We start from the raw sequence: 18,983 nt of genomic DNA, 5'->3' as shown, positions 1-18,983 counted from the left end.
CTACCTTTGTAAACAATTGGCTAAAGGAATCATTATCTTAAAAAAAAAAAGCCATTTACACGTTTAATTACATTTTTCTATAGCAAAGCATTATATTTTAAAAGCATTATATGTTTCAACCTAGCCTAAGCAAGTCTTTTGTATTTTTTTCAAGCACGAATTTCCTGGAATACAGCTACATAATTTTGGTTGTCAGATTCCTAATGCAACCATTTAGTCTAAACTTACTAGCTTATTTGATACAGTCAGATGCATTCAGGGCTCCTTGTTTTTAAGAGACTTTAAAAAAACCCTAATTTTTTATCTTGAATCAATATGATCAGGTATTTTGGATTTACTTTTCATCTTAAATGGAAATACTGCATTTTTATTGCTCCTCAGATCATGTAGATGGGATGGGATTTTCATTCTTTTGCTGGGTCAGCTTATCTTTAATACAGATGCTGTTTCTGTAAACCAAAGTCTCCTATAACAAGTGCACCTAATTTATATTATATTTGAATTACGGTCTGAGTTTCTATCAAGTAAACCATCCAGAATCTTTGTTTAGCTGCTCATGATGTTTTAATCAGCTAAAATTACGAAAAAGGAAAAATTTTATACAGCAAGCTTAGAAAATCCTGTTTTTACCTAATAAAGTGGGCATGGGATGGGGCAGGGGGTAGGATTACTGAAGCAATAGTGATTCTGGATCTCTGGTATAAATTACTTTAGAACCGGAGAGTTCACTTGGGAGGTGAGGGAATCCCAGTTCCCTGGGTGTTGATCAGCATCTGATTTTGAAATCTCCAGATTCGGCTTTCAAGGTGTGTGACCCAGAAGGCAGCCAAAGTTCTGGAGTGAGGGATTGAAAAAATCTGAAGTCATGGATGAATTTTTAAATTCAGCTATCAGAAATCTGCACTATATATATACATGTCTTACATTGATGTGAAGCAAGGGCAAATTTTAACAAGAGAGCTCTGTTTAAATTTTGCAGCTTAATGATCAAGTGATAGGTCCTTTGCGTTCTTTCGTTTGATGGATTGGTTTTCAGTCTGTGTCCAGGAGCCAAGGGGTTCCCGCGAGGTGCATCAGAAGTACTGGCTTAAGACAGGAGGGACAGAGAGGGCGAGGAAGGCCTCGTTGGTCTTTGGGCAGGAGCCGCCAGCTCCCCACCCCTACCCCCTTTCCCCAGAGCAGCCCCCACTTTGTCTCTTTTGTGTATTGGGATTCCAAGTAAGCTTTCATGGGGTGGGAGGCTGGGGAGGGGTTAAAGGAAGTGGAAATTTTGCCGTTTAAAACAAAAAAAGCTGAGAACTACTTGTGTGGTTTCTAAGTATTTGAATCCATTTCATTCAGCCAGATCGGACTGCTGCGTGCAGGTTAGTCCTAGTCATAACTGTGCGGGGGTAACGTGTTTACGCGGACCTTTTCCTTCCCAGACACTTGGTGTTTCCCCGCTGCGTTGTTCGTAGTACCTGAGAACATCTTGAAATGTACAGAAGAGGTTTCTGAGCTATCGGATGGTCAGTGTTCAGCTCTCACAATAGTACCTTACTGGTTGCAGGTCTGTCTGTCTCATATTAAAGCGCTAGTGCAGCATGATTGTGCCCACTCTTCTAATCTTCTAAAAAGTAAGTACGCGACGAACGCTTTAGAGAAATCTTGACTGACGGATGCAGTGATAAATGCTACTGTCATAATGGACAATAAAGCAGGCTCATACCATCACTTCTGAGTGCCTTTTTAACTTTATAATAATGACTTAATAGAGCTTTAAAAGAAATCTACCCTAACGGTCTATGGTATCACCAACATAATTTATAAAGACACGACTTAGATTTCATTTTCAAAATGAGGTTACCTGATTTCTTCCAAATAGGTGCTAAGCAAACCAAACCCCCCAATGTGTCATTGAATCTTGGACTTGCATCTCATGTTTAATGTGAATATTTATTTCCACATATCCCTCTTAGCTGGGCTTTTTCCCAATCTCTTCCTCTGGCCGTGCTATTTCCGGTATGGGAGGTCACCTTTCCGTAACCCTGCCTTTCCATCATGAATGCTTAAGTATGAACTTTTGAGCGCTCATGTGCAGTACAGAGGTGAGTTTTGTTGCAAAGGGTCTTCTTGATTTTTTTAAATAGTGCTGTGTATAGTGTACATTTTGTTTTGCACATAGTTTGTTGCCCTGATTGGGTTTTATTTTTATCGTCTTTTTTTTTTTTTTTTTTTTTTAACCCCCCTACAGTTCAGAGCACAGATTTTCTTTCGTTTTAAATCCAAGGTAATTTGCTTTCTTTTACAACACTAAGTCTGCTTTGACCTTCCAGTGCATTGAACTGGTGGCACTGTTGGGAGTTAGAGATTGTTCCGGTCGTCATTACGGTTTGATAGAGCAGCCCTTTTCTGCCTGTTCAGCTGCAGCACACGGCCGACAGGTGCCATTTGTGGTATCGAACGTTCTTACGTGAGGGTGACGATTGTACCAAGCGCTGAGTTGTTTTGTTTCTAGATGTAATTAGTCCACTTAATGTAATATTCTTCCTTCTCTCAAACTGACTTTAAAAACAAAGTTTTATCGTTTTCATTGTACTTGTATTTATTACAGAGTGTTTTAGCTTTGATATTCTTTGTATTTTCACTCCGTTGTTACATGAGCTTTATCAATAACATCTGTATAAATGGTTTCTAAAAATTAACTATGTATGTGCCCATGCCGAAGTTGAGCAATAAAATGAATGCTGTTTGCACTGTCACAGCATCGAAGTTTTTAAAGAATACGGTTTATAATGAATTGCTTTGGACAAAAAAGCTTCACGACTGGCTTTGCAAAGAGTGACAGCGTATGAGGCATCAAGTGAGGAGTTTAAGGGGATTCACGTGCCTGCCTTAGTTGTGGCCCATGTCGCGCTGGAGCGCCCGGGACCCCCCGTGTCTCCAGGTAGAGCGGGGAAGGGGCTGGTGTGCTCCTGCCGCGGCACGTCGGTGGGCTGGCAGGAGCCGGGAGGCCATGTGGAGCTGGGTTTCTGAGGCTGCCCTGGGCTCGCTGGGGAGCAGGCCATCCCGTGACCGTGCCTGTCCGGGCCCCTGGGGGGGCCTCATTTGCTCCCGTGGCGTTGAGCGGTCAAATCCTCGAAATGAAAAGGAGAAACCAATTACATTTTTCCGAGAAACCAAAACCTTAGGGATCGTGATCCACAACTCTATAAATGATAGTGGATGAAAGTCCACTAAATATATGGGTGGAAAAAGGAACGGGTGCGATGTTTTCCATGCAGCCTGTAGCCTGTGTGGGTCTCTCCGTAGCACAGGCCACACAGAGAGGAAGGTCGGGAGATGCAGTGTGAGTGGTAGTGGTTTATTACAGTTCACAGGATGGCATAGTGTCCGTTTTTTACATCATTTTGAAAATTTTTTTTTTGCTTTGTCTCACATTGCCATGTTTTTTTTTTTTAATTTTTTTTCAACATTTATTTATTTTGGGGACAGAGAGAGACAGAGCATGAACGGGGGAGGGGCAGAGAGAGAGGGAGACACAGAATCGGAAACAGGCTCCAGGCTCTGAGCCATCAGCCCAGAGCCTGACGCGGGGCTCGAACTCACGGACCGCGAGATCGTGACCTGGCTGAAGTCAGACGCTTAACCGACTGCGCCACCCAGGCGCCCCTCACGTTGCCATGTTTACTGGTTATTATCTACAATTTGTAGTGTTAGTATAGTAAGGATTTTAGTATTTTTTTTTAATATTTATTTTTGAGAGAGAGAGAGGAGACACAGAACCAGAAGCAGGTTCCAGGCTCCGAGCTGTCAGCACAGAGCCCAACATGGGGCTCGAACTCATGAACCATGAGATCATGAGCTGAAGTCAAACGCTCAACTGACTGAGCCACCCAGGTGCCCCAGCATTTTAGTATTTTTATAATCTATAAATTACCCAGAAGTTTGATTTGGTGTGTGTTCCGTTTTTCTGCTGTGGGGCGACCTAGAAGCTTTGTCTCTTCATTATAACGAAGTGTAACCTTGGTACCCACTGCATTTGTTTGTATTTTATATCCCAAACGCTTAGTTAGGATATGTAAAACAGAACCAGAGCCTCCTAACAGGATCGAGGTAATTATACCGAAAAAGGTTACATTCCTATGTTAACACTCCTAGCAAACTGGACAAGCCAGATTTTACAATTACATTTTATTAGGTATTTGCACGGACTTATTTCTTTTCATTCAGCAGTACCTACTGTGCTCCTACTACGTGTCAGGCTCTGTGCCATCTGCGGGGGATATGGCTTCTTCCTTGTGTTTGTGTTCATTATACAGTTGGCTACGTTTCCAGGGTAATGTGCTCAACGGTTGCCGATCGCATACTTTTGTGGGTATTTTGGGCTACGGTTTATCTAGATTCACATTAGTCTATAATATGAGCTGTAAACCCCACCGGGTGGGTGAGGGACCCTTCCAAGGTGTTTCTCCTGCCCGCACCCCACCCCCACCCCCCGACCCCCCCCCCCCCCCCCCCCCCCGCCAGGTGTTCTCGAAGTGTTCTGACTTTCAACACAGGGACTGGGAGTGAAGACGCACATCAGACTCCACCTTTCAGACGCTCACTTCTCCCAGAGACGATGCCGGTGCGGCCAGGTGCAGGAGCGAGACCAGACGGGCAAAGTATTTTTTATCTTCAATTGAGGTATAACTGACCCGTAATGTTAGGTTCAGCTGTACAGCTTTCTGATTTGGTGTGTGTATAGATACGGAATGATCACCACGGTAACGTCTAGTATAACATCCGTCACCACATACAAATTTTTTTGTGGTGAGAACTTTTAAGACCCGGTAGCAACTTTCAAACATGCAATACAATATTAACTATAGTCGCCATGCTGTACATTAATCCCTGTGGCTTATTCATTTTTAAAAAATTTCTAAATGTTTTATTTTTGAAAGCGAGGGACAGAGCACGAGTGGGGGAGGGGCAGAGAGAGGGGGACACAGAATTCGAAGCAGGCTCCAGGCTCCAGGCTCCGAGCCGTCAGCAGAGCCCGACGCAGGGCTGGAACCTGTGAACCGCGAGATCATGACCTGAGCTGAAGTCGGACACTTAACCGACTGAGCCACTCAGGCGCCCCAGCTTAATTCATTTTATAACTGGAAGTTTGTACTTTTTGATTCCTTTCACCCATTTTGCCCCCCACCTCTGGCAACCACCAACCTTTTTTCTGGTTCTATGAGCTCCGTTTCGTTGGTTTTTAGGCATTTGTATTTCTGACCTATTTCACTTAGCAGAACACCCTTGAGGCCCATCATGTTGCAGATAGTAAGATTTCCTTTTTTTTTAATGGCTGAATAATATTGCATTATGTTTCAATAAACACTTTCTCTTACTGACACTTAAGTTTCCATATTTTGGCTGTCGTTAAAGCTGCAAGGAACAAGGCGGTGCGTGTATCTTTTCCAGGTAGTGTTTTCATTTCTTCAGATGAATTATCTGGAAGGGGAATTGCTGGGCCATGCAGTAATTCTATTTTTAATTTTGGGGGGAACTTCCTTATTTTCTGTAGTGACGGCGCCATTTTACATTGCCACCAACAGTGCACATCCTCAGCCACACTTCTTTTTGGTAACAGTCATCCTAACAGGTGTGAGGTGGTTTTGACTTGCATTTCCCTGATTAGAGTTGAACACCTTTTCGTGTGCCTGTTGGCCCTTTGTGTGTCATCTTTGGCAAAGTGTCTTTTCAGTCCCTCTGTCCTTTTTTTATTTGGATAGTTTTTTTGCTACTGAGTTGTATGAATTTCTCTATTTTGGATATTAACCCCTTATCAGATTTATCTCATTTGCAAATACTTCCCCCCATTCAATAGGTTGCCTTTTTGTTGGTTTCCTTTGTTGTGCAGAAGAAGCTTTTTAGTTTGATGTAGTCCCGCTTAATTGATTTCTGCTTTTGGTGTCAAAGCCAAAAAAAAATCAAGACCAATGTCGAGGGGCTTACTACCCATGTTTCCTCTAGGAGCTTTATGGTTCCAGGTCTTACGTTCAGGTCTTTACTCCATCTGGAGTTAATTTTTGCGTATGTATTGTTTTGCATGGAGCTGTCCAGTTTTCCCAACACCATTTGTCGAAGCGACGGTCCTTTCCCCACTATATATTCTTGGCTCACTTGTGAATGAACTGACCACGTATGTGTGGGTTTATTTCTGGGCTCTTCATTCTGTTCCACTGATCTGTGTGTCTGTTTTTATGCCAACACCATACTGTTTTAACAGCTTTGTAATATAGTTTGAAATCAGGGAGCATGATGCTTCCAGGTTTGTTCAGAGGGCAAAGTTTTAAAGGCAGATGAGTTTCATGTATTTTTAAGACAAGAAGAAATTGGTCCTATCAATCCAATTAGCTGGGTAAGGTTTGAATGGCTGAGAATGCCAGATAAAACAGGTTTTCAGCAGGTCTAGATTTGTGATTTTAACAGATCTTTTAAGTTGCAGCTCTAGCCCCAATTTTGGATTCTTCTGGTAGTTTATGTCATTTCTCTTAACGACACTCTTCTATCTGCTGTGCCCTTCTCATTCTCTATTCATTTTTTTATTGTGGTGCTTCTTGCCATTGCAAATAAGCTTTCCCTGTATCCTCAGCCCCCTCACTAACGCTCTGTTCTCTTGGCTGACCTCAACGCTGGTTCTTCCTTTTCCTTCCCATGTTTTTCAGAGGAGGCAGCTAATTCTCCAGCGCCCCACCATACAGTAATGCATATACACAGCTAAACATACAAAGTCTGTCATATACACTTAAGAACCTTAAAGAAAAAAGAAAAACCACCTTCATCGCCCCTCCCCCTGGCCCCCGTCTTGCTTTCCAGATGGCATTAATCCCAAATATTCGGTCAGCTCTGATGTTTCTTCCATGTTTCTAGGTGACATGTTAATAGTACTCATTAATTTTAAACCGTCTGGTTAGTTTCCTTTTATGGTAGTTAAGGATTTATAAACTTCCACCAATCCGCCTCTTTCCCTCCCCACTCCTACGTCATATCGCGGTTCTAAGTACATTTTCAAATGCATGCATGATCAGGAGCGTTTCCTGCGTTCTTCCCTCTCCACAGGCACTTGGATGGAAACATCTTCCACTTGCTGAGTTACCACTTCATCTGCTTTCTGTTTTTTGAAAAGAAGTTGGCATCTTTGAATGTGTCCTCCTCTCCTCTTCTTTGACCTTTGCTTAGCAGTCCTATCCTTTTCCTGCTAAATTCCCTCACCCATTCTTTTTGGTTATTCCTAGTTATTTCTTAGCTTGGTAAAGAGCTGGCAGAACTAGCAACTTAAGAGTACTCCTAAAACATGTAATATTTAAAAATAAAAGTATCATTATACTTGTTTTAGCAAATTCAAATAGTATTAAAGTACATTAAGCACAGAATGAAGGGTTGTATAATCACTCAGAGTGACACCTATTAATGTTTGGGGCCTATTCTTCCAGATGTCTCTATTGGTTATAGTTGTTGACCCTTGAACTACCTGGGTCCATTTATACATGAATTTTTTTGTAGAGTACTATAAAATACTATAGTATTTTAATATTTTTTCTCTAGGTTTATTATAAGAATACAGTATATAATACATATACAAAATGTCTTAATTTTTGTCAGTAACGCTTCTGGTCAGCAGTAGGCTATTAGTAAAGTTTCTGGGGAGTCAGAAGTTACACATGGATTTTTGACTGCACGGGGCCTTGGCACCTGTGATCTCCACGTTGTCCGAAGGTCAACTACATACTCCATTATATGGGAGATCCACCCATACCACAGCTTTTAAGGTAAAATAGTATCACGGTGTATAGTTTCATTTGCTCATTTTACTCAAATATATCGTGGATAACAGATCTACTTTCATTTTTTCTCTTAACCATTTTTAGAATTCACGTTGTAGCCCTTTCAGACCTAGCCTTGTCTTGTGCACGTCCCTGATCCTTTCCATTCACCTGCACTCACTCCGTTGTCCTGGTAGATCACAGCTGTCTGGATGTCTGTCTGCAAGACCAGCGGATCCCACGGATCATGCTCCCAGGGCCTCTGTTGTGGTTCATCGCCATTGCTACTCTCTACGTTCCCTAACCGGAGCCTCTCTTCTCCCCTTCAGTCCTTTCCTGGGGTCCCGTGCCATTCTCTGGCTCTGATCAGCAAAGTCCCCCTGTCTTCAACTGCTCTGGAGCCTTCCTCCCCACGGAAGGTGTGGTGCCTTCCTGCTGGGTGTGGGGTTTTCTCCTCCTCCACACCAGAAATAGGCTTGGTGTGCACTTGCCTACTTCCAGTCCACTGCGCCTCCTCCCTACCTGCAGGCACGAGGGCTCCTTCGAGGCACACGCCTTCTGGCTTTCCACACTCCGCCTCTTCTCACGCCGTCCCCTGACAACGAACAGAAGCCACAGCCACAAATTCTCACCTTCCAGCCACCAGGTGAAAAACCTACACACACATGCTCTTTTAAAGGTTTAACCCCAGCTCCCACGGCTGATGACGAGCCCACACTTACAGCACTTTTCTGAATTAGAGATTTGTATTGTTTTTACCGAACTACAGCAATAGGTTTCAGGAGCTTGCTGCTCAATCAAGGCCTATTAACTAACTGCTTTGGTGCAAATATGACTAATGAAGAGTGTGTGCCTTTGTTCCCTGCCCTCCCCCCCCTTTTAACTTATAAATTCACAGCAGTGTACTTCAAGAAAATTTTTATTTAAAAAAATCATGTCATAAAAAGTACTGGAATGAATGTATAAGTAAAGCATCTGAAAAGGAGTCTCCTGGTTTCGAGTGTCTACTGGCTCAGTTCTAGCTCTGTCCTGGTAACGTCCTCCAGAAACTTCACTTACAAAATCTGGTCTCACGGGAAGGGATTTTTACTGTACTGAAAAGAAGCCAGATGAAGGCGCGATCTGAAGCGCTCAGCTTCCAGTTCCCGGAAGAAAGCATCGTCGTCATCCTGGGTGATCATGCACTGAAGTTGTTGAATCTCCTTCTCCATCTTCGACCTCAGCTCCCTCTTCACCTTATATAGTGTCTGCAAGAGAACTCACGTCACCTGCTGTTCACGTTTGTCCGGGCCCCACTCTTGTTACAGCCTCGCCACTTTCTAGCTCCTCCAGCCCCTGCAACTGCAGGAATTTAGCAGCAGCTCTTACAGAGACTTCACAGGGAAAAGGAACACATGATAAATCCTATTTATCGGATTAACCATAGGATAAATGTTTTGGATCATAGATGGATCTTCTCCATTTCCCTTAAAACGTGTACTATAGTTGTTTTCTAGTTCTGAAAACTATAAATCAATGATTTCTATTAATTATTACCTGTGCCTGGGATCTCTCTCTGGCTTTGAGTTCCTGGCGTTCTTGTGATATGGCTTCTGCCAGCAATGAAAACTGTTCATGGAAAGGACAAAAACCAAATGTTTTACCTATAGTCCAAATATAACAATCCTTATATTGAAAGTTCATAGACTTAAAAAAAAAAAAAAAAAAGATTTTAAGTTTATTTCTGAAGAGACAGGGAGTGAGAGTGCAAGCTGGGGAGAGCAGAGAGGGAGACAGAGGCTCCAAAGTGGGCTCTGAGCTGTCAGTACAGAGAGCCTAATGCAGGTTTGAACTCACGAACTGGGAGATCAAGACCCGAGCCAAAGTCAGATGCTTAACCGACTGAGCCACCCAGGTGCCCCTTAAAATCTTTAACAGAACCAGGGCAATGCAGATTCTGTACCGTGGTCAAGGACTAGCTTACTGTGAATCACCAGTGCAACCTGTGTGGACAGGTTCTGAATGGATACATGGAGGCTTTTTATTAAACATACAAAGCTGATCTTTGACACAACATGGTCAGGATTAAGCACATTAGGATGTGAATAAGCGACAGCGAGCCCACCTGGTCTTTATAGTAGTTCTCCATGGAGTCCAGTTCATTCTGGTGCTGTCTCTTTTGTTCAGCTCGCTTTTCTTTGGCATAGTTTCTTAGGTCTCGTAATCTTTGCTTTTGAATTTGTAAACCTTCTTCAAACAACTTCTTAAATATCTGTTGTTAGAAAAATAAAGTTCATGCTGAACTTTTCATGCAGGAATAGAAACATTTTGTCCAGCTGGTCCAGCTACACTGATTGTATTTCACAAAGTCTTTTTAAGTAACAGCTTTGTTGAGATACAATCCACATACCATAAAATTCACCCTTTGAAGAGGTACAATTCAGAAAGTTTTTGTATATTCAGACTTGTGCGACCATCGTCACTAACTTCAGGACATTTTTATCATTCCAAAAAGAAACCGTACACCCATTAGCAGCCACTCCTCCATCACCCCCCGACTCCCTGCAACCACTAATGTACTTTCCAGGTCTATATACCCTGGAGATTTCATATAAGTGGAATCCTAAAATATGTGGCCTTTTGTATGTGGCTTCTTTCGCTTATTAGCATGTTTTCAAGGTTCATCTATATTGTAGCAGGTATCAATACCTCATTCCTTTTTATTGCCACATAACATCCTATTCTATGGTATATCGCATTTTGTTTATCCATTCGTCAGCCGACGGGCCTCTGGAGTTTCTTTCTTCTTTTCAGGTATTATAAATAAGGTGCTATAGGTTATTTGCGTGAATATGTATCTAGGAGTGAAACTGCGGAGTCCTACAGTAGCTCTGTGTTCAACCTCCTGAGGAACTGCCAGACTGTTATCTAAGGTGGTCGCACCATTCTGCCAGCCCTGCGTGAGGGCTCTAACTTCTCCATAACCTTGCCAACACCTTTTTTATTTTAGCCATTTTAGTGAGAGGTTTCCCGTGGTGGTTTTGATTTGTACTTCCTTAATGACCAGCGGTGTTCAGCATCCTTTCCTGTATCCCCAGAATTCTTTACTGCTCTCAGAAAACAATTCTCAAGGAGTCATGTATATAGGGGAAGAACCCCAGCCAGAGAAGGAACAAATGGCACATTTACAGATGCGCACAACTGAGGGTGAGGTGGTTATCTGAGCCAGAGGAAAACAGATTAAAGGATTTGGATATGCCCACTTTCGTTATGGCCATGCATTCATCAGTCAGCGGTGTCAGTCAACTTACTTAGCCTCTCAAAGCCTTAGCAGCATCATTTAGTAATGCTAATAGTAGCAGCCCAGTCAACTATAATTACCTCGATGTTTTACTCTAGAGATGAAATTTACTACCAGTTTGTACTCTCAAAATATTAAGCATTTCAGCTTAAGACAACAACCTACACTCCTTTTCTGATTTTATGTGGAATCCAGCTCATCTAGTCACACCTTTGATTCCTGTTCCTTCTAACACGTTCGCAAACCCCTTATAGCAATTGTCCTGGAGGATAAGTGCAGAACAGAGGGAATGAAGGGCTCACATTCAGACGAGGGCAGTGGAGACTGAGAACAGACTGGGAGGCACCACACAGGTAACAAGAAACTTTCGTAGCCAGCACTTGAGGATTTGCATTTGGGTTATGGATTCAAATTGGGACAGGAGTCACAAAGAAGGTCATCCTGAAAGGTAACAGGTAAAATTCATCCTTTTGACAGGGGTTGGATAAAAAGCCGTATTTACCATTTCTTCCCGGGTCCTCATTCTCATCATTTTCGCACGCAACTGAACTCTGTACTCATCGTAGTATTTTCGGGCACGGACAATCTGCTGCCGATTTTCCTTTATCTTTGACTGTGTCAACCTCTGCCTATGAATGCGGTCCTTGAAGTCTTGCTAGGAAAGGGAAAGGGAAAAAGAGGTTTAAGGACAAGAGGAAGACAGACTCTGGCATTCTTAACTGCCCTGTTCTGCACCAGGAGGTCCTTGTAAGCCAGGCCTGCGGAGCCAGGGGCCTATCACCTGGGCATAGGTTCTGAAAAACTATTGGCCCCCAGAAGCCTTCCAGCCTTTGGTAGGTTCATCACCAGTCTGAAGGGCCACCCCAACGAGCCCCCACTGCCGCAGGTGATCCAGGTGGAACTGAGGATCGCATCTCCCCATGTCCACCAGGGGGTCACCTAAGCCCCACTCAGATGCCAGGTTAAAAACAGTAGAAAAAAGGCATTCTGACTTTCGAGCAAAACTTGTTACCAAGATTGTTTACCTCGAAACTAAGGAAATTAGACTGTATCTTGCAAAGCAGAGAGGATGAAATAAGGTCATCTACATAAAGCCCTCAACTCAGTGTTCAGACTCATACTTGTTTTCAGATGGCTTCCCTTTCTTTCCCTGGAACTGTTTAGGATTACAGTTGTCACTGCTTATCTCAACCAAGAGTTTTAAAATCTCCTCCTCTGGCATACTGTCTTTGACCTCCGTCCACTCCATTATACTCAACAGAGGATGGTGCACCGTGGATCACAGTGGGACCAAGTGTAAGCATCTCGAAGAAAACATCTGCATTATGTTACTATAAAGACCAAATGAAACTGTCTATACTAGCACCTTCCCCCCTCATCAGTTTTGGTTACAGCCCTAGATGCTTCCACAGGCAAGTGTTAAAGGTAAGTCTGTGGGACTATCACCCAGCTGTACAAATCCAAGTAATTAATATAACTTATAAAGTCAAAATTATAATATTCAACTTGCTCTTAACATACCAGTCTCTTGTTATGTTCATATTCTTTCTTGACAAGTACAGTAAGGAGGTCATGCTTTTTTAAGGCTTCTTCTATCTTTAGGGGGGAAAGGAAGGAAGGAGGTTATAATACTATTCACTAGATTCTAAAAGATTAGCTCTTCCCCTTTCCCCTTTCTAGTCCTATGCCTGAAATTGACAGGTAACTTACTTCATCCTGGAGTTTCTTCTTTGATCGATTTTCTCTACATGCATCTTTTCTGAGCTGTTCAACCTGTGTAATTTGCTGTTTCCACATTTTGCTTAGTGTTTCACCAGAAACATAGAGAAATGGAAACTGCTCCAGCATGAGGGGCAAGAGGCTGTGTTCATTCACTTTCACTGCAAGGTAAAAACAAAACAAAACAAAACAAAAAAAACCCAAACCCCCCTTCACCTGAGAGATTTGCTGACAGCTTTTAACAGTAACTCTCATTCTACCTTCCTGGTACAGCAAAGCTTATCTAAGTGATGCAGTTCAGATCCTGAAAAGAATACTTCCAGAAGTACGTCATTAACTTTTGCCCTCCTTCTCTGATCCCAGCACACCAACTACCAGAAAGGATGAAAATAAGCACAAGAGATCTGACTGATGACACACGGTTCTCATGAAGTCCGTCCTGACTGCTCGGCTGACTCAGCGACTGGGGCGGACGCTGTGTGTGTGGTCACGCACACGCTTCCCGGCCCTACTGGGCGGCAAAGTCTGTGTCTGATGGGATGTAGTCAGAAGGCCAGCAGTGTTTGAAACTGAACCCTGGCATTTCACATGACTTTGTTTTCCTTTTAACAGGACTCTAATGCTCACTGGCACCAACTGTTGATGTAACAGGAGCTGGATGGGCCATCTGCTTGCTTTGGACCTTCTCTTTGGTTCTACCGACTTGCCAGAAACAAAGATAAGGCAATTAAAGTGTGAGTGAGCAGAGTGAGGCTGAGGCTGCAGCAACAGGTAGTAGGCCTACCCTGTCTCTGGTACCAATGTATAGGCCTCCCTAAGGTATTAAGAGTTTTATCTCTCTCTACAGAAATCAAGCATATGGCAGTGATAAAAGAGGGCGCTTTCTCCAGCTAACTGGCAGATGTGAAGTTTTCAGTGCTGTGTCCCTTGGAATGTAGCACACACTTTCAAAGGATGCCAGTTTTCCGTGAAGCACAATTTTGTGGTTCTTACTTGGAACTGCTTTATTTGGCTTTGGCAAGCCACCTCTTGGACTTGGAGTTGTGGTCTTTCTAGAGTAAGTCTTCCAGGGCTGACTACGTTTCGTTGGAGTTCCTTTATGAACAGCTTCTCTGTATATTTTTTCCTTGGAAGCAGACATAAAACAGGATAGAAATAAGATAGAAGTCTAATACCTTTTATATATTATCGTAAGTATTACATATTGATAAAAATAGCTAACCCATCCACAACCAAACTGTCGTACTTTACATTTCTAAAATCTGGTTAGTGTTCGTCTACTCTAAGTTAAAAGCATCTTTTGGCTTCTGGCACCTCTTGGAATTTGAAAAATCGCTGAATATTTTTTGAGTTTCATAGTCACCAGAGTCCCACACCCTAAATACAACCACCAGTAATACTTCGATGTACTTGCTTGACAACTTTTTCCATGTAGATTAAAAAAGTGCTTAAATAACATTTAGTTGCAATCATAATGTATTTTATATCCTGTTTTGTTCACAAACATTTCAGCATAAGCATTTTTCCTGTTTTCACTTAGTTTCTGTAACCATCCTTTTGAAAGGCAATGAAAATTTATGCTTTGGGTTTCTTCTCATCAGGCATAGAACAACTGAGATTATCTAACTCCCCTTTAACCTGTCAGCCTCAACTAGCTTTTAAACTACTGGTCAACTGCTAAACAACAGAACCACATAAGAACTGATGGCAGTTTGGGGCAGGAAGGAAAAATGCTAGTATTCTCTGATACCATGTCTTGCCACATTTTAGCAAGTTGGCTACCCTATAAATAAGAGAAAATCCTGCTTCGTGAAATCCTTTTTCCAAGGAGCTAATGAGTAAGGCCCTGTTCTTTTTTCCTTTTAAAAAGATCATCTCTGTACTTCGCACTGATCTGATCAAATTGCATTTATTACAGTAGAGACTTTTACCCACTGTTTCCTCATCATTATTTATTCCTAGAGATCCAATATTCTCTTGAACTTTATTTCTTCTTAGCTCCCTTTCAAATGCTTCCGTTATTGCCTAGAGGAGAAAAAGCCATATATTACAATTATTAAAAACATATACAAATGAAAATATGAGGAACAAAATTCGTCTAAGTTCCTTGCAGATTCCACTATCCTAAATGTACATTATTTAACAGACATGTAATTGGGACATAAAGTTTTACATAATACACTTTTTTGTTCTCAGATTTTGTAATTATTTTGATAGTCCCTTGAGTGGAAGTTACATGCTGAGTTGAAGTTACATGTCATTATAAGACATATGAATGCATTTTAGTTTTTCACTAATTATAAAATATACTATAGCAAACAATGTAAGTGTTCTAAATTTATGCTGCATTTCAAACTCCCTGTTCCATAGCAGAAGTCTTCCTTGGTACTCCTGCATTCTCCATGTTGAATTCTAACCACCTCCTCTCATTCCTGTCTTGAGCACTTAAATGCTATCTGTAACTCAGCAGGCCTATCACTTTTAACCCACCTCAAATTCTCATCCTCTCTGAAGCACTCTGCAAATATCAACCCACATTGATCTACTCTTTCTGAATCCACTGGAGTGCTGGATTATATGTGACAAGGTTAGTTTTCTTAGAGTATCACAAGTTTTATGGTGCCTAATGGGAGACATAAAAGCTTTGGCACATCATCTCCTATCATTCACTTAGTTCAAGAATATTAAATGCAATTGAAGCATGTTCACTGTAGCCCTTGGTTGAGGGTAAATGGTATTGCCTGCTACTCAATAGGAATCAAGAGATGGGATGTACCTTTGCTTGGACTTGGTGGATATCTGCCTCTTGAGGCTTTCGCTGCCGTTTTCTCTCCATATGGAACTGTGTGTTTTTGTTAACTGGAGATGGAGAGAGCGAATGAGATCTGTAGGGTGGCCTTCTATGCATAGGAACTCCTATAACACGAAAGAGACATGCACCATTAGTTCCTGATAGCCAGAAATATTAAGGTGGAAACCTAAGTTGACTTTTACCAAATCCAAAAAAGAAGGACTGTGAATGTGCTAAACATACTCTCTCCTGTAACAAATTCGTATTTATTTGTATGTTTAGTCATACCAAGTAAACAGATAAAGGCACATAAATGTATACAGCCTAAAAGAAGTGGAAGGAAGTGGTGGTGGAGGAAGAAAATGTTACACCATCCAAGCTGCATGTCTGCTATCCCTTTATACCCATCTCGGTCCTGAGGAGGCAGGACGTAAGTATATATACATCTCATCCCGACGAAGCAGCATGCTTAGAAGACAAAATTAATGTAGGTCAGCATTTTGTAAGTAAGTCCCAATTTTTCCCTACTAAGTAATTTAGCCCTCCTAACAATTGCACACCGCCTAAGACATCTAACAAATCACTTTTCTTCACAAATGTTTTTAATGCTGCGCTGTGTATAGTTGTGCTAGGGCATCTGGTAGTTGTGTAGAGGGGGACTCCATGCCTTTTCAGAAAAGTGAGTAATTCTAAGATCAAGGAAACTAGTGTGGTATCTTGCTAAATAAACCTTCCAAAAGAACTAAAATTTCCCTAAGCTTTTATTTTTTTCAGTCTTTTAATTCAAATCTTTTAAATTCACTTTGAATGTAAGGTATTAAGGGCGTGCGTGCCTGGCTGCCTCAGTCAGTGGGGCACATGACTCTTGATCTCAGGGTCGTGAGTTCAAGCCCCATGTCAGGCACTGATATTCGGAATTTAAAAAGATATTAAGAAAAACTGACTTGCACAATTTACTTTTTAATTTTTTTTAATGTTTGTTTATATTTTGAGAGAGTGAGTGAGTAGGGGAGGTGCAGAGAGAGACAGAGACAAAGAAAGAATTTGAATCAGGCTCCAGGCTCTGAGCCGTCACCACAGAGCCTGGTGCAAGGCTCAAACTCATGAGCTGAGCCATGAGATCATGAGCTGAGCTGAAGTCAGATGCTCAACCAACTGAGCCACCCAGACACCCCCACAATTTACTTTAAATGATGCTTTCATGACATCTTACTATGTCCACAGTGTATTCTTTAGAAACTGAAGATCCAATTAAAATAGCATTGTAACTTACTATGAGTTTTCAAAATAGGATAGATGTGTATGTGTATAGCAAGCGAAACATGTAGCTTACTAGGTGAGGCTTACCTAGAGATTACTTGAGAAAGTTTAAGTGGGGGGGGGGGGGGGAGATGAAATAACCAAGGGAAGAAAGTAATTTGGGGGTAAAAAGAAATTCTACTAGATGTAGATCCCAGAGAAACTTTCTTTAAAAAAGTAAACTCTACCCTCTACATGGGGCTCGAACTCATGACACTGAGATCAAGAGTTCCATGCTTTACAACCTGGCCTGGAGATCCTAGAGAAACTTTGCACATTATAGGTTGTTCATTGCAAAACTGTAGTTAGGAAAAGTAGAAACAATCTACATGTGCTGAAATAGAGGAAAAGGGTGATCTATATATATTCATACAAATGGAGTATATCATATGAACTTACAGTTCATTCATTTTAACTATGTATCTGTATCAACACAGATTTCCAAAACAAGAGAAAAAAGTTACAGAATAATACGGTATCTATATAAATTTAAAAACAATAGCATTTATAAATATGAGCTGTTACAAGTATAAAAAAAGGGATGAGAAGGTTCTAGTTTAAGATGGCAATTTAGAGGCTCCTAAATTCACCACCTCCCCAGGATGCACTGAATTTACAGCTACATAGATGGAACAATTCCCTCTGAAAGGAATCCAGAAACTAGCTGAATGACTTCTCCACCTCAAGTGAATGAGAAAAAAAAACCCAACTTCATCTTCTGGGAGCCATTAAGAAGGAAAACGGCAGTCTCACAATCACAAAAGTTTGGCACAATCAAGAACTAGGGACGGGCTGAATGATGAGTGCTCTCCTACACAAGATGACTCCTTAAAGCCTGGGAGAGGTGGGTGTTACCTAGTGCACAGAGACCGACACAGGAAAATGAACAAAAAGAGTATGTTGTAAACAAAAGAATAAGACAAAACTCAGACCTTAATGAAACAAAAATAGGGATTTACCTGATGAAAACTTAAAAATAATGGGCATAAAGAGCCTCCACAAGGTCAGGAGAACAATTTCACAAGTGAAAGTGAGAATTTCAACAGAGATAGATAATATAAGGAAGTACCAAACCAAAGTCACATTATTGAAAAATACAGTAACTAAACTGAAAATTCCATACAGGGGTTCAACAGCAAACTAGAGGAAGCAGAAAAAATTATTACCAAACTCAAAGACAGGACAGTGGAACTTATCCAAACAGATGAGCAAAAAGAAAAAGAATGAAAAAGAGTGAAGACAGCTTAATGGATTTGTGGGACACCATCAAGTGGAGCAATATTCACACTATAGAGGTCCCAGAAGGAGGAGAGAGAGAAAAAGGCAGAAAGCTAATTCAAAGAAATAATGGCTGAAAACTCCCCTAACCTGGGTAAAGGAAACAGACACCCAGATTCAGGGAGCCCAGAAACTTTCAAATAAGATGAATCCAAAGATCCCACTCTAAGACACATTATAACTAAACTGTCAAATTTAATTTGAGAGAATCTTAAAATCAGCAAGAGAAAAACAACTTGTTATTTACCAGGGAACCCCCATATGACTATCCTTAGATTTTTCAGGAGAAGGTTTGCAGGCCAGAAGGGAATGGCACAATATATTCAAAATGCTGAAAGAAAAAAATGGCCAAGGAAAACTATTTTACTCGGCAAAACTGTCCTTTGGAACTGGAGAAATAGTTTTCAAATAAGCAAAAGCTGAAGCGTTCGCCAACACCAGAACAGCCTTAAAAGAAATTTTAAAGGCGCTTCTTCAAAAAGAAATAAAAGGGTGCTATTTAGTAACAGGAAAGCATATAAAAGTAAAATCTCACTGGTAAGAGTAAATATATAATTCAGGAAAATCCAACATTGTGACAGTGGTGGGTAAAGCACGTGTAAACCTGGCATAAAGGTTAAAAGAAGTAGCAAAAAGAACTACAATAATTTGTCACTGGATACACAAGATGAAAAGATGTAAATTATGGTATCAAAAACAACGTATAGGATCAGGAAGAGAAACCTACAATACACAAAAAATAAAGAAGTGTAAGCATACCCTTAAAGAAAATCATCAAATCACAAAGAAAGCAAGAGAAGGAACAGAGGTATTACAAAACAGCCAGAAAACTAAC

The 18,983-nt window shown here is 41.3% G+C and overlaps 1 protein-coding gene across 3 annotated transcripts in view; it reads right to left on the bottom strand.

The window, feature by feature from the left end:
- Positions 1-2,981: 2,981 nt before the first annotated feature.
- The window catches only part of CEP95 (centrosomal protein 95), a 48,766-nt gene continuing 32,764 nt past the window's right edge, over positions 2,982-18,983 (bottom strand). Inside the window, exons 12-22 of one of the 3 annotated variants that reach the window (XR_008294049.1) lie at positions 15,557-15,696; positions 14,716-14,805; positions 13,774-13,906; positions 12,772-12,941; positions 12,583-12,657; positions 11,564-11,716; positions 9,886-10,032; positions 9,318-9,389; positions 8,841-9,028; positions 8,304-8,376; positions 2,982-3,116 (exon numbers count right to left, since the gene is read on the bottom strand). Coding sequence is in view for 2 of the 3 variants with exons in the window: in XM_053211815.1 (XP_053067790.1) it covers positions 8,852-9,028; positions 9,318-9,389; positions 9,886-10,032; positions 11,564-11,716; positions 12,583-12,657; positions 12,772-12,941; positions 13,774-13,906; positions 14,716-14,805; positions 15,557-15,696 (1,157 nt within the window). In the remaining variant the exon portion in view is untranslated. Of the gene's footprint in view, positions 3,117-7,575; positions 8,377-8,682; positions 9,029-9,317; positions 9,390-9,885; positions 10,033-11,563; positions 11,717-12,582; positions 12,658-12,771; positions 12,942-13,773; positions 13,907-14,715; positions 14,806-15,556; positions 15,697-18,983 lie in introns of those variants that run through there. The other 2 variants (XM_053211815.1, XM_015072632.3) reach the window with 2 other exon arrangements.

Source organism: Acinonyx jubatus, chromosome E1, assembly GCF_027475565.1.
Source record: "Acinonyx jubatus isolate Ajub_Pintada_27869175 chromosome E1, VMU_Ajub_asm_v1.0, whole genome shotgun sequence".
NCBI classification, from domain to species: Eukaryota; Metazoa; Chordata; class Mammalia; order Carnivora; family Felidae; genus Acinonyx; species Acinonyx jubatus.
Note: the sequence above shows the minus strand (reverse complement) of the source record. Positions and strands in the feature narration are given on the sequence as shown.